Below are 15190 nucleotides of genomic sequence, written 5' to 3' on the forward strand. Positions count from 1 at the left end.
TGAGAAGAACTGTTTTTCCCTGAAAGTGGTGAATCTGTGGAATTCTCTGCCCATGGAAGCAGTTGAGACTTCTTCACTAAATATATTTAAGATACAGCTAGATAGATTTTTACATAGTAGGGGAATTGAGGGTTATGGGGAAAAGGCAGGTAGATGGAGCTGAGTTTATGGACAGATCAGCCATGATCTTATTGAATGGTGGGGCAGGCTCGATGGGCCGGATGGCCGACTCCTGCTCCTATTTCTTATGTTCTTATGGATAAATAGAGTCAGAATAGGCTCAATCACATCCATGGTGAACCTTTGCTCATCTGCACTAGTTTTGTCCTCCTGGCATTTCTTTTAATCTTGCCCAAGTCATCTCTTTTCTTTACCAACTTCAGCTTTCTAATTCAGGTAGCTTGTTAGTTGTACCTTTTCCAGAACCAACTGAGGTTTTGTTATAGCATTTATCAGTAAAATAAAGTTTAGATCAAATTGAAGTAATTCTTGCACACACTACATTACAACCTTTGACTGACTGGCTGATTAAGCATTGAAAAGTATTTATTTTTCTGCAGTACTTGGACTGTCTGTGGGCACAAATTCAGAAGTTGAAAAAGGATCGTTGGCAGGAGAAACATATCTTGAGACCATATTTGGCTTTTGACAGTGTACTCTGTGAAGCCTTGCAGCACAACCTGCCGCCTTTTACTCCACCTCCTCACACAAAAGACTCTGTATACCCTGTTCCACAAGTCATTTTCAGAATGTTCGACTACACAGATGCCCCTGAGGTATGTAGCAGCTTATTTTTGCAGTTGTTGGTCACTAGTACATGAACTGCACTTAGAATCATTTGCTGAATAGTGGCAGATTCTTAATATGACTGTACTTCTGTGCAGTGCCTGAAATGCTTTTCAGCATTAAAATTGTGATACAGATGCAAGTTGTTGGTTATGTAAATACTGGGGTAAACACAGAATATTAATGAATTCAAAATTTAATGCATGATCAACTACTAAAAATTAAGTTGAATAAATGAATATTTGTGCCCAGATTTTGCAATAGTAACCCAGATATTCACGGTAACTAGATTGCAAGTGTACTTCAGTCTGGAAAGTCTGAAGTTGCTGTTAGTGATACAGACATTCTCAATGGGTTGTGCTGTTGCAGCCTTCACATTTGAGAAAATTTAACCAATATATGCAATAATCCCCCTGAAAAATACTCTGAACTCTTATGTTTTATTGTATGAGATTTAAGAGTTTATAATGGCATATTAAGCGACAATTATTTCTTAACCAGTTATTGGGTCCTCAGCAGTTATGTAAATGTCTTGTCATTCCCTTAAATAAATATTTCAAAATATGGATATTAAAATAAAAAAGTGGTATTTCAGTTGCTACTTTAATCACATGTTACATATTTCTTACATTAGAACAGTGACTACACTTCAAACGTACATCATTGGCTGTAAAACGATTTGGGACGTTATGAAAGAGACATGAAAGATGCTATATAAATGCAAGTCTTTCTTTCTTTTACGTGTATGTTCCAATTTTTTTTTTCATTTAGCAATCTGTATGATGCTTAAAAAGTTAATTAAAAACTGTGCTTTATGCTATCCGTGAGAAATCTTTAATGTGATTGGCTGCGTAGCCAGCTTAATAACATCACAGTTGCAGGATATCAGAGGTTCATTTGAATTAATGCTTAACAACAAAAGGAAGCTAAATTTTCAGGGCAGCTTTTTTGAAGTTCAGCATTGATTCACTGCTGACTGCAAATTCTTGGCCTTTGTTCATGTATGTGCATCACTTATTTAATTTGTTTAATATAGGATGGTGATAATTGTTCAGATATTTTAATCGTTAAATTAGTTGTTAATTTTTGAAACCTTAATAGGCTGACATCTTTAGAATCAAACATGGATCATTTGCATAATAGACATTTTGAAGGAAAATAATAAAGCAAAGCATGTTGCCATAACTCCTGGGATAGTGTGGATTTGGAACTGAGCTCTCCCCCTTGAGTTCTGTGAGATGTGCTACTAAATTACTGGGTTGTGCTTTTGACACTTATTACCAGTGGAACGGGCCATTACCTGTCTTCTTCAGATGTTGTAAGTGCTGAGCAACCCACAGAATACTAAAGGAATACAGCAGGTCAGGCAGCATTTATGGAGGGTATCAGCAGACAATGTCATCAGGTCTGGAAAGGGAGTGGCAGAAACCAGAATAAGAAGGTGTGGGGTGGGGGAGGGGTACAAACTGGCAGGTGATAGGTGAGACCAGGTGAGGGGGAAGGGGGGAATGTAGTAAGAAACTGGGAAGTGATAAGTGGAAGAGCTAAAGGACTGAAGAAGAAGGAATCTGTTAGAAGAGGACTGGACCATGGACTAAAAGGAAAGAGGAGGAGTAGAGGGATTTGATAAGCAGGGAAGAAGAGCAGAAGGGCTGAGAGGTTAATCAAAATAGGAATGGAAAAAGAGTGGGGGGGGGAGTAATTACTGGAGTTCAGAGTTATCAATGTTCGTGCCATCAAGTTGGAGGATATCCAGATGGAATATAGGGTATTGCTCCTCCAACCTGAGTTTGGCCTCATTGTGATTGTGTCTCGCACTCACCTACCTGCCTCTTGATAGTTCACAATGCATTTTAGGAATATTACTTTATCTCCATAAATCATCTCCTTTGAAAAAAGGTTTTCCTGTTATAAACTGAGCCAGTATCATAGATAATGCCTGGGCACAATGACAGTGGAAGGGAAATTTAAGAAGTTGGAGCAAAGAATGTTGTGGGTACTGATTTGATTGTTGTTTCACAATTTAAAGATATATTTGGATATTTTCTATTTATCATTAGGGGAACAAATCTGTTTTCAACATTTTTGTGTTATTAGTTCTGTGATGTTGTGCCGAACAACAGTTCTGTCTTCATTCTATGTCAAGTCTGCCTATCCTGAAGATAGTCTTTGGTTCAGGAGTGAAATCAGAAAGTCTTTGCTAATTACTTGCTGACTTTCAGTGACCCAAAAGCCTCACTGACATTTGCCTTGTAGCCTTCTATGAAGAATGGCTAAGAGGCTGATGTATGGCAGAGGATTGAAAATTTCTTAGCAATATTCTGACCCAGAAATTCAGTCTAAATATAAATGATTTGTCAGCAAGAGTGTTTTTAAGTGCTTTAGTTTATTTTTTTGAATACACTGTTACAACAACAACTTGCATTTATATCATGTTTTTAATGTAGTAAATGTCACATAGGTACTTCACAGAATTGTACTTTGGAAAACTAGATAGAACCAAACACATAAGAAGGTTAACTGAAGGTTTGGTCATAGAGGGGTATGCTTGAAGGAGAGAAATCTGGAGAGAGAGAGAGAGCATTCTAGAGATTCGTCTATAAAAAGAATCATACAGCATGACAAAAATTACAGCCATTTTGTGGGAGTTGTGCAGGAGTTCAGAACAGAAAGTTCTTGGAGGGTTTGACGTTCACAGGAGGAGGCCAGATAGTACAGGAGGACTGAGGCATATAAGGGACAATGAGTATGAAAACTAAACTGGGACATTGGTGAAGTGGGAGCTGATGTTGATTAGTGAGCATGTGAGATAATGTGCACAATGTAGGCAGTGGTAATATGACAACTGATGTGGAATTGTTGGTTACAATATTTTATCACAGCAGGAAGTTTACTTGTTCTTATTTTAATATTGCCTAAGACTAGATACTTATTCTTCAATTTATCTATTGTTACTTAAACTGAATAGTAACGTGTTCCTTTGGGTGTTCAACCACCATAAATTGCCTATCTGCTAATGATGCACTCTTCTTGGCCTTCACCCCACTCAAACATTCTTTTATCTCTTTATCCCTTTTCTTAGTTTTTTAAACTAGTTTTGTATACATGAAGTATTACGGTTTGCTAATCAGCTCAATTATTTGGATTATTTCCATCATTGAAACACGTTTGTTTTGAAACCTTTATTGATAGTTAATCTTTGGCAATCTAGGAGATGCTCAGATCTTGAACTGCGGTTTTGTTAGACTTCAGTTGCCTGAGTTAATTGTTTCAAGCATGATATTTTGTTTGATGTTCAGTTGTATTTATTTTATATGGTTACCTGGATACTGTCAAAAATGGCTAAATTGAGAGTACCAGCTTTAAAAAAAAAATCACATTTTTATTGTAATCTCTTGCTTTAGGGTCCAGTCATGCCTGGCAGCCACTCTGTTGAGAGATTTGTAATTGAGGAAAATCTCCGTTGTATTATCAAATCTCATTGGAGAGAAAGAAAAACATGGTAAAGTTTGGACATCTTTTTGAATTCCTGTAGTAACTTTTTTTATTGTTGAGGAGAATGTCGATAATGGTAAAACTCCATTAATCTGACACTCAGGATTTGTGTAGTGCTTGGACTGGCAGTTTTTCTAGACCATTAGACGTCATTCTAATTAAGACTCCAGCACAATTTTAATTTACTTTAGATGTTACACTCTAGTATATTTTTCAACAAATTTCACGAGTTTTGAAGGAACGTGGTGGGGAAGTGACCACGGTGAGTTTCATTGGAGTCTGTTGCTGAACCACTTGGATTTCTAAATGTCTTAATTGATTATTGGAGTTTTACGTATTTTAATGCTGTATTAAATATTAATATGCAATATTATAAAACTAAAGAAAAAATGGAAAAAGTTAAAACGTATTGGTGCAGTCAGCAATACGCAGAGCACCAATTAATGGAGTAATTATTGATGATGGTGTTAAAGTTATTCTAAGTCAGTTTTTCAGTATCTAGTAATTGATCTTGCCAGTAAAAAATATGGATTAGATTTAACGAGATAGATTTGAACATTGCACAAGAAGATAATCTATTTTCTGGGTGATTTTGGAATTTTTATTTCGGTAGTTTAATTTGTTGTGCCTGATGTTTTTTCACTAACAGTGCTGCACAGCTGCTGAGTTATCCAGGAAAAAACAAAATTCCTCTGAATTACCATATAGTAGAGGTATGTACCTTTTATAATGGAACTTGGTAACTTGAATTTTATTTACCAGAAATTTTGCTTAGCTAATGAAGAAACTGAAGAAAAGATAGCTCAAATTGTAAAATTCTCCAGACACTGGTATTTTGTATAGTTTATAAAATCTTGGATTCTATAAAGATTTGCTTTATTAAGGTGTGCATATAAGTTTAATTTATATAAAAAAGAGAGAGCAGAAGTGAATGCTTGTTTAGACTGAAAGAAGTCAAGCAGTGGGGATGGCTTTGAAAGCACCTGATTTTTTGATATGGTTTGAAGTCAAGGTCAATTATACAGAGGATTATTTTGTTATTAACATAAAGTAGGAAATATAGTTTCATAAGGAACAAAATTGTAATAGACTGATCATATAGGCAGATGTGTTGCCATTTAAAATTTAATGCAGACTAGTGTGAGGTGATGTGTTTTGATAAAGGGCAAGGTGAAGCAATATAAATTATACAATTTTAAATTGATTTTTGGGAGTAGACATGCTGATAGGACAAATCAGGAAGCTCTTTCTTTCCAAAAATATTGTGTGATTGTTTGGCTTAATGAAAGTGTAATAGTAAAGAAGCTGAGCTTGTTAGTAATTGGGAGTATTACTAAACTCTATCCTCCAAACAGTCCCCATAATCTTATTACTAGTAATAGTATTAAGATTACGGGGAGGATGCAGAAGAGATTTATTGGAATGATTTAAGGATGAAAGAGTTGAATTATGCAGAGGAGTTTGGAGTAGAAAGGTTTAAGAGGCAAGTTAATGTTCAGATTTATAGAAGGATATGATGGGAATCTAATATAAAGCAAAAATGCGGTGTCCTTTACAAGTACAAGGTAATTAGCAAGAGACGCAGAGATAATACCAAGAATTTATTTACTTAATCTGTTACCTTACATGTTTATTGGCTTCACTATCAATGAAGTATGACTGGTATCTTCCATTTGCTATCTAATGCAACTACACACCCAGATTACTTCATTAGTACCTTTCAAGTCCCTGAATTTTCTCAGGCAGTTCCTATGGATTGAGTATGACTTGCTTAGATTTAATTTTGTGACTCTAGATGACTGTCTGAGATTCTTCCCACAATAGGGCAGGAAGTGCCTGATGGAATGTACAGATGGGTAGTTTGAGCAGAGGGGAGTTCATCATGACTTCTTCCAGAAAGTCAAGGGTAGCACATGCATTGAAAGTTTACTCAAGTTATTCTGCAAGTCACACACCATTCAATAAATAGAGGTATATTACCATTCCCTCTTTTTATCACCTGGTCTAAATCCTGAGACACTACACAGTAATACTGTGGGTACAACATCACCAAATAACTAGAGGTTTACGAAAGTGGCTTATAAACAGCATCTCGAAAGCATGAATGCTACATGAATGAGAAGTCATAATCTGCTGAAATGCTATACGTCCTCTAGACCTTAATAAAAAGGAGAAAGGAATGAAAAAAAGAGATGCTTAGAGGTAAACAACAATAAAAGTAGATAATTTTAGAGTATATGGTTCAAGTTCAATGTGCATGTGAGCAAATCATAAAAAGGGAACTTGACATTTTGACATTTTTTTCCACATTTCTGCACTTGTTTTAGCTGAAGTTTGGAGGTTTTAAGATGCTCATTAAAGTATGGTTGTTATGGTACTATAAACATGTTAATGTACTAGTATTTCTGTTTGCCTCCAGTAACCTATAAGAAGTGCTCTGTAATAATGCTACCAATTGTTTCATAGGTTGTCTTTGGAGAACTTTTTCGGTTGCCCCAACCCCCTCATATTGAAGTCATGTATACAACATTATTGATTGAACTCTGCAAACTACAGCCTGGCTCTTTGCCACAAGTTGTATCCTTTTAGAAATGTTCCATTAAGGTCATCTCCATGGTTAAAAAGTTGGGAGATAGCGTAAAAGAAACTCTGAATGTTATGTGGTGTAATAATTTTCATATTCATTATATATAACTTTCTTCGTTCAAATGTTGGTTGCATGTTCCTCTCTATAGATGCTGCCTGACCTGCTGTGTCTTACAGCATTTTGTGTGTGTTTCTTTGTTTTCACACTTATTCTCACTTTTCTTGCAAAAGAAACCCTTAGTTACTACACACCTCAGTGTTGGAAAGTCATTGCAAGAGAAAATATGATGTTGACATTTGAGTTATCTAGGTAATTGATTTGAGAAGAATAGTTCATGCTTACATTTTATATATTTGTCTTTACTGTATATGTACACGTGAATATGTAGACTCTATTAAGAAGCACATCTTAAATAATTTGAAGTTGAATCTTGGCTGTCTTATCCAACAACTAGAGTGTAAGTTGTTTGAGATTCTGTTTTTCATAATTTCTAGTACTTCTCGTTATGCCTTCTGGATTCATGCACTTCAAATTAGGGGCTATGAAGCAAACTCAAGATATTTTTGAAGTATTTTAAGTTGCATTTTAGTGGACTTGATCTGCTATTGAGATTTTGTTTTGCTCTTCAACAATTGATAACTGTCACCATCCTCCCTTCTCTCTTTCAGACTTTTATTTTCAAAGCAACATTTCATGGCATATTTTACTTAACTAGTCAATCAGCTTGCACAAGCCACTGAGATGTTATACATGCGGATCGATGCAATGAATACAATTTGCGTGGACAGGTGACTTTGCATTGTTTTAAAAGTAGCTTTGTATGGTATAAATATTCTTGTTTTAAATTGTAGAATTTTAATATAAATGTGATCCAGGACAAGATTGAGGAGTAGTTAGTGAGAATGTCAGAGTACAGAATTATCCCAGTTAATATTTTCTCCCATTTGGCATCATTGCTTTACAGAGATAAGATTACTTTCTCCATCTCTCCCCCCACCCCTCTGCCTCCCCTGCTCCTCTGCCTTCCCGCCTCCCCCCACCCCTCCACCCCTCCCTCAAGGAATTATTTAGATGTACAATGGTAAATGCCAACTGTGTGATCTGTTGTAGTACCACACTTAACTTGGAGTTTCTTAGTTACAACTGCATCTTCTGTGCTAGGTTGACTGTTCTCGTACTAGTCTTGGTGTGCTAGTGGGGCTTGGGTTAAAGAGAAAGAAATTACTTGTGATTCTTCAGTAGTTACATGAGTGCGGAGTAGAATTAAAGTTCTTTGTGAAGTTTGAGATAGCCTGTCACTGAATAACCATTGGGCTTGCACAATAAAAATACTCATTACTGCCAATGTGGATGGACCCATAACTAGATTGTTGAATTAAGTCTTAGAAGACCAGAGAAAATTTAAAATCAACCTTGCAATAATAAGAGCATGGATTCAATGGTAGCCTTCTCCCTAACAAAGTGGTTGTGTTTGTGACATTTCAAAGCTTGAATAGTCTGTGCAGAGAGTGATCAGAAATCAGCATTATTCTGTGTAAGTTTAATGAGCTAATCAGTTCAACTCAGAGTGAAATTCTCCAGGTAGAAAATGTTTCTTCCTCCCTTCACCTTCCCGTTCCTGCTCAATCCCCCACCTCACTGACTTGATGTTGTTAAATTTATTCCTCCAAATTTTATATTTTTTGCATTTTCAGATTTATCAACTGGTTTTCTCATCATTTAAGTAATTTTCAATTCAGATGGAGTTGGGATGACTGGTAGGTATTGCTTATTTTGGATTACAAACATGAATTTGGAGTTTCTTTAAATTAGCCCTCAAGTAGAACTATAATTTGAATCCTTTGCATATTTTAACTTGCTGTAAAAGGGCAACTTAAGTGACCTAGTCAAAGCAGTTGGTGCAGGAGGGTAGCGGCAGGTATGATTGTATTGCTCTGACATCTCAGGCCTTTTCATATTGGTTAGAGGCTGTTGGAAGTGGAATAGGAGCTAGAGATCTGTAGTAAATCATTGCTGAACAGTTCTTCTGCACCACCAAGTGGCAGATCAGCAAGTGACAGAATCTGTAGTTTTGATTATCTGCTAAGGGTATTTTCCTGCAGTTTAGGCATACTTCAAGTGAGCTTCCTTCTCTAGTGGGAAGAAGGAAAACTATATATCCAAAATTGGTGGTTCAGTTCGTTTTGCAGACCAGTGGCGATGGTACTGATTAAAAGTGGCAGGGGTTAGAGGACAGAATTTTATTTATTCCAGCAATTGAATATTGCAGCCATGAATACAGTCACAAGGTAAACATTAGTGGTTTAAAGACAAAGCTCGCTACTTAAACCTGGTCAGCTGTACCAGTGGCTGTAACTCTTTGTGTAGTAGCATGGTGATGTTGCTTTGCATTAGATGTGCATCATTACTATTTGTGAATTTTCATTGATGTAGCTAATAACATTTTCTTTTTCAATATTGTTTATTGATTTCTATATAGAAGAATACAGAGTTCAAAAGAATACACATTATAAGACAAAAGAAAAAGTATAATAATACCAGATACAGCATATTGAATCACAAATTCCTTACTCTATATTCATATTGATTAGATTAATTCGTATATTAGAATATAAACAATTTTATTAAAAACAAGGGATCTACACCCACTACCAAAGTCGAAGCTGTTTGAGGGAGAAAAGAAAAAACAGACTTATCAGATAATAAAATATACTATTAACCAACTTCTATATTTTAACAAGAAGTCAAAGATTGTGCTGTAGTATATATTCCTATACATCTGTGTTAGATGATTTCGCAGTTAAGGATGAGAGTTCCTTTGTCTCTCGCAAATGTGCTGTTACATTGCAGGGCAAGTGTTCTGGGGTTGGTAGTATATCAAGGTTCCATCATCTTTGGGTGCGATGGTGACGTGTAGCAGTTTCAGTGTGTCTCTGTGTATAGTTTTGTGATATTTATTATTTATGTATGTGACCATGAATTAGCTGCTAGAATTGTGTGCTGAGACTGCATTCTGGCATTGAAATTTGGTGTGTTTTTTTTTAATCAGTGGCTTCCTTATCTGTGGGCATGCTGAGGAACTGTGAAGAATGGTTTTTCAGGCCATGTTGACACTGTTCAGTCAGAAATTTTATTCGCAGACATTGGAATTAACTATTTGTTGAAGGAATTAAGATCTCTGAATAAGCAAGTGGGGTAGATCAAAGCTTAGAGGAACAGGGAGGAGCTTTCTACAATAATGGATCATAATTGGACATCACATGCACACTTCTGAGTCTGAAGTTGTTAACAATATTGATACTGACATTGATAAACTGTGTTGGTATTGTGGCAATACATTAAGCCTTTGGGTGCACATGCCAATGGCTGTAATGTACAGTGTGATTATGATTTTTACTAAGGTCCATTTTATTAGAGTTTAAGGGACTGCTTGTTTTCTCATAAGCATTCCAATAGATTGGCATATTTCTGTACTTATATTTTGTTGCATAAATAATGAGTTTTTTCTCTGTACTGCAAACACACATTCACACTCTCTCTCCCTGCCAATGGGCTCCTTTACTAACATGTCAATGTGACACTCTTCTGCCAAATGTCCCCATGTTATCCCTTCTTCCCACTCTCCCCAACCCCACCAAAATGGTTACACACCCTCTTCTCTCAATATGCACACAGGTCTGACTGCCTGGCTCTGGATCCTGACAAAGCCAAACCGAAGTTTTTGCGTGAAGTGTTGGAGAAATGTATGAGGTAAGTAAACTTTGGTTTATGATCCCTGCTATTTTTGTATGGTGGATATTGCTTTTGTCAAAAATGGCAATGCCCAATTTACCATAAAAGGAATTGGATTTTCCAAATGTTTGTTTTGTGCCTTGCATCACAAAGTTTGAAAATAAAAATGTTCATTCTCATCTGAGAAAGTGGAAGTTATACTTTTCAAGGAGATTTCAAAGATATTCTTGAGTCTTTCTCTATCCTCTTGCAATGACCAAACTTGAAGTGTCTGTTTTGGTAGACTGGGCTTTGGCATGTAAACACCATGGCCTACTAACTGGAGCTGGATGAATGTAAGTAGAACTTCTCTCAGGATCAATAAAGTGTGACTAAGAACCCCAGTGCTAGAGGGTTTGGTTCAGCAGAAAATGCAGACTTCACTTTCATGCTAGTGGATTAGGAAAAGTTTGTTGCTGCAGCAGCTTTGTCAGTGCCTCTTGGTGCTTTAAGGTGTGGGTAGTCCGTATCTCGGGCGAACAGGAAGGTCTGGATCACTACAGGTTTTGGGATATTGATTTTCAAATATTCTCTTACTATTTTGCCAAAAGGCTGTACTAGATTAGTGAATGTGATGATGAATTCTTTTATTAACATCCACCTTCACTCTGAGTGAACTCCTGAGAGAGGAAGTGGCCCATGTTTTGTAGGATCTCATCGTAGATTTTTCTTGCCAAGGGCTGATTGGTACATTTGGGCATAATAGTAGGGGAGCTTTGATTTGTAGATATTCAGTGCTAGACCGATTTGCTTGTCTGTTTCATTTAATTAACAGAGAATCACTTGGAGGTGAGCTTCCAAACGTGTCGTCTAAGTACTCCAGATACTGACTGAAGGCAGGTGACCCATTTGTCCTATAGGATGGCTCCATTTGAGCAGAATATTTGTTTGAAATGAGATGTAGTGTTGCAGCAAGAATAAAGTTAGGTTGATGACACAGCTCTGCTTGATGCCAGTCTGTACTGTGCCTGTATGAACCCATTGTTTAAATTCGCAGGCTGCAAGCCAACATTCAAAGATTCAAATTACATTTATTATTGAAGAATGTATAAATTATACAACCTTGAGATTTGTCTGCTTACAGGCAGCCACAAAGCAAGAAACCTGAAAGAACCCAATTAAAAAAAATAAAGACCAAATCCCAATGCACAGAGAAAGAGAAAAGAATCCACAAATCTTGCCAACAATAGAAGTGAACAACAGCATTCCAAACCGAACTGAGTCCTTAGATCTGACTCCCCAGAGTAGGCCCAAAGCCTCAGTATCACTTCATCATACTAGCGGGACAGATCACTGTGAAGCTCGCAGAGATGAAGCAGGGCTGTCTCAGTGTCACGAAGAGAGAAGTGATATTTGCGGAAGAATGAGTGAAACCTCCGAACCTTACACCCTGCCTTTCAGTCTATCTGGAAGTATCTGAGATGAAGTATATACAGCATTTAGACAAATTTCCAAAAGCAGACCAATTTGGAATGGATACTCTGCAGTTCCTATTGATTGACAAAGTCAGAGATATTTGTGAGGGTGGGGGAGAACTTGCATGGGAACTGCTCTTTGCTTTAGTTTTGTGGGGAAGATCAAATTCATTGTGCCACTAAATAGATTGAATCCATACTGCAATTTTTTGATAGAAGGCAATTGAGGAAGACTTGTACAGTGGCCTTCCTTGCAGCAGAGAGCAGGGAGTCCTCTCTGTAGTTATTGCAATTGCTTTAACAATGTGCTAGCTCCTCTAGAGTAGAATGAAACATCAATCAAGAACTTGTTTTTTATTTCGTCAGTCATTTTTTTTTATATTGGTCCTGTAGCTCAATTGAATTAATTTTAAATGAAGCAACCCAAGTTAATGTGATATATCTTACTAATTTAATCCTTTGAGTAACACTCATTCTTATATATCTGTATTTTACTCCCACCAAAGCCTTTGAGGTGATGTCAAGAACTGAGTAAAGTGTTCCAAAAGTAATTTGGGAATTTGACCAGTAAACAAACCCAGTTGTGGTAATTATAGAGGGGTCTTGCTGCTTCTGTCATGGGAAAGGTCATTGTACATGACCTCCTCAACTGCCTCTTACTATAAAGATGCTCCCTTCATTGCAATGTTTGCACACAAAGCATCATTACTCCTACTCCTTTGTAATCTATTTCCCTTGAGTTAAGGGCTAACATCCTCATGCCCTTTTGATTACTTGTGAGCTGAATACACAGGCGCAAATCCTTTTGCTCCCTCATTGTTCCTATTTTATCACCTGTAAGAAAACAAGATTTTTCAGTAGGGATTGCAGAGACTTGCATTGTAATTTTAAATAGTTCTTTTAAAATAGTGAACAATTTCTCTTGAAACCCATTGACCTTAAAGTGATCAGTGAAAGCTAATTCCTGAAGCACGGATATTCTCCAGCGTTCATCTTTGTACACAGACAGATAGTCTAAGCTGCAGTGTATACTTACAGCTTTCCCACCTCAAGTTAATGAGGAAGAATCGAGCGTACCACTTGATTTCATTAAGATCTATTTTCATTGTTTATTGACCTTATAATTTAAGCAGCTATATGTATTTAAATACATGTTTTTGGTTATCTTTAACAACTATATAAATGAACTCATTTTGCACATAGGCTTTCCTATTATCAAAGAATAGTGGATATTGTGCCGGAGAACTTTGCTGCCTTGTTACCAGCAAATCCATTATGTGTTTACAAGTATGGGGATGAGAGCAACAGTAAGTAATGAGCTTTTATTTGGATTAGTAGATTGTAACTTTTATTGTATGATCTGGGAATATAGTTTTATGATTTCACTAATTCCTGTGTCATACTGAAATATTAGAAATTGAATCTTATCCATTCACCTTTTACTACTTGTAAAAAAAAAATTGCATAATTCTAACTATTATTGAAGTTGCTTAATGATGGTGCCTAGAACACAAGTTTGAAGGGGATAGGCTGATCTGGAGGCTTTCTTATATTGGCATTTTTATTTAGCAAGTTGTGAAATTTTGTCTTAACTATGCAGTTCAAATTGCAACTGAATTTTGATGTAGGAGGAGTTGAAAATCGACACAAGGGGCAAAGTTAATGTGTACTGGTTTCAACCTGCATGATCGGTTAATTTTAGTTGTACATTGCAGCACTTCCTTAAAACCAGGTTGAAATATCACAGCTTTATGGTGTGTTTGATTCTTGCTGGCACTTTCTTGTGTTCTTACATGCAACATGTATTTTGGAAATGCATGTCTTAACGCTCTTGGTACACACTTATTCTAATTCATATGTACATCTGTGGCATCTCACTCATGTCATGCATGTACATTTGAATGTCAATGAGTTAAAATTACTGTATACTTTAAAACACTGTAAGCAAGGTAATGGTGCTGAAATGATAAATACTGTTGTACCAGATTCGCAATGTAGCCAATTGAAATTTCAAAACATCATGAATTTTGAGGCCATTCAGATTATTTTTCATTACTGTTTTAGGTTCTCTGCCTGGTTATGCTGTGGCTGTCAGTTTATGCAATGCTATTAAAAGCAAAGCAAATAATGATGAAATTCTGAGCATACTAAAAGATCTCCCAAATCCTAATCAAGAGGATGATGATGATGGTAAGGAATCTTCTTAATTTTGATGTAGAAATTGTTTGAGGCCACTTTCAAAGTCATAATTGCATCCACCTGAAAAACAGACGTTAAAAGTGCTGTCTAATCTGATTTGAGTTCTTTCATGAAATATTGGAGGAGGAGGATATGTATTAACTGTACATGGGAGCATTTGATAAATTATTGCAGATGTTTACCCTGGTTTGAGAATTTGGAACTAAAGCCCACAATCTCAAAGAGTCAGCCAATCTAGATGGAGATGAGAAGCAAATTCTTCACCCAGAAGGCAGGGGATATTTTGGAATTCTCTGCTTAAAAGAACTCTGGAGAGAATTTGCAGAGGGTATTCAAGGTAGAGATGGATATATCTTTGGATAGTAAGAAAACTGATGATGTAGAATTAGTGCTGGAAGATGAAGCTAAGATAAAAGATCATCTTTGATTTTATTGAAAGTTGGTGGCAGCAGGTGAATGACTTATTTCCACGTTTTCTTGTTCTTATAAGAGATTGTAAATACACAAAACAAAGAAAACGCAGCATTAGAGCGACACAGGTTAAATGTGTAAATAGGAAAGAGGCATACAAAAGTAGTAAGGCTATTTACTTGCAAGAAATATAAGACCAGAAAGCATAGGAGCAGAATCAGTCCATTCAGCTCCACCACTTGATCATGGCTGATCTATCTCCCTTTCAACTCGATGCTCCTGCCTTCTCCCCGTACTTTCATGCTCTGATTTATCAACCCCCCTCCTTAAATACACCTAATGACCTGGCCTCCACAGCTGTATGTGGCAACAAATTTCGCAGATTCACCGTCCTCTGGTTAAAGAAATTCCTCCTAATCTCTATTCTAAATGGACGTCCCTATATTTTCAGGTTCTGCCCTCTGGTCCTTGACTCCATCTCCCACCCCCACTGGAAGCATCCTCTCTACATCTACTCTATCAAGGC

The 15190-nt window shown here is 36.7% G+C and overlaps 1 protein-coding gene across 3 annotated transcripts in view; it reads left to right on the top strand.

Moving 5' to 3' along the window:
- The window catches only part of LOC134357445 (nuclear cap-binding protein subunit 1), a 60409-nt gene that overhangs the window by 13664 nt on the left and 31555 nt on the right, over positions 1 to 15190 (top strand). Inside the window, exons 1-10 of one of the 3 annotated variants that reach the window (XM_063069032.1) lie at positions 730 to 776; positions 1421 to 1529; positions 4191 to 4288; positions 4931 to 4994; positions 6748 to 6858; positions 7592 to 7656; positions 8563 to 8625; positions 10544 to 10618; positions 13258 to 13361; positions 14119 to 14244. In XM_063069032.1, the coding sequence (XP_062925102.1) occupies positions 1494 to 1529; positions 4191 to 4288; positions 4931 to 4994; positions 6748 to 6858; positions 7592 to 7656; positions 8563 to 8625; positions 10544 to 10618; positions 13258 to 13361; positions 14119 to 14244 (742 nt within the window). In that variant the 5' untranslated portion in view covers positions 730 to 776; positions 1421 to 1493. Of the gene's footprint in view, positions 1 to 560; positions 777 to 1420; positions 1530 to 4190; positions 4289 to 4930; positions 4995 to 6747; positions 6859 to 7591; positions 7657 to 8562; positions 8626 to 10543; positions 10619 to 13257; positions 13362 to 14118; positions 14245 to 15190 lie in introns of those variants that run through there. The other 2 variants (XM_063069031.1, XM_063069033.1) reach the window with 2 other exon arrangements.

The sequence above is a fragment of the Mobula hypostoma genome, chromosome 16 (genome assembly GCF_963921235.1).
Source record: "Mobula hypostoma chromosome 16, sMobHyp1.1, whole genome shotgun sequence".
Taxonomy (NCBI): Eukaryota; Metazoa; Chordata; class Chondrichthyes; order Myliobatiformes; family Myliobatidae; genus Mobula; species Mobula hypostoma.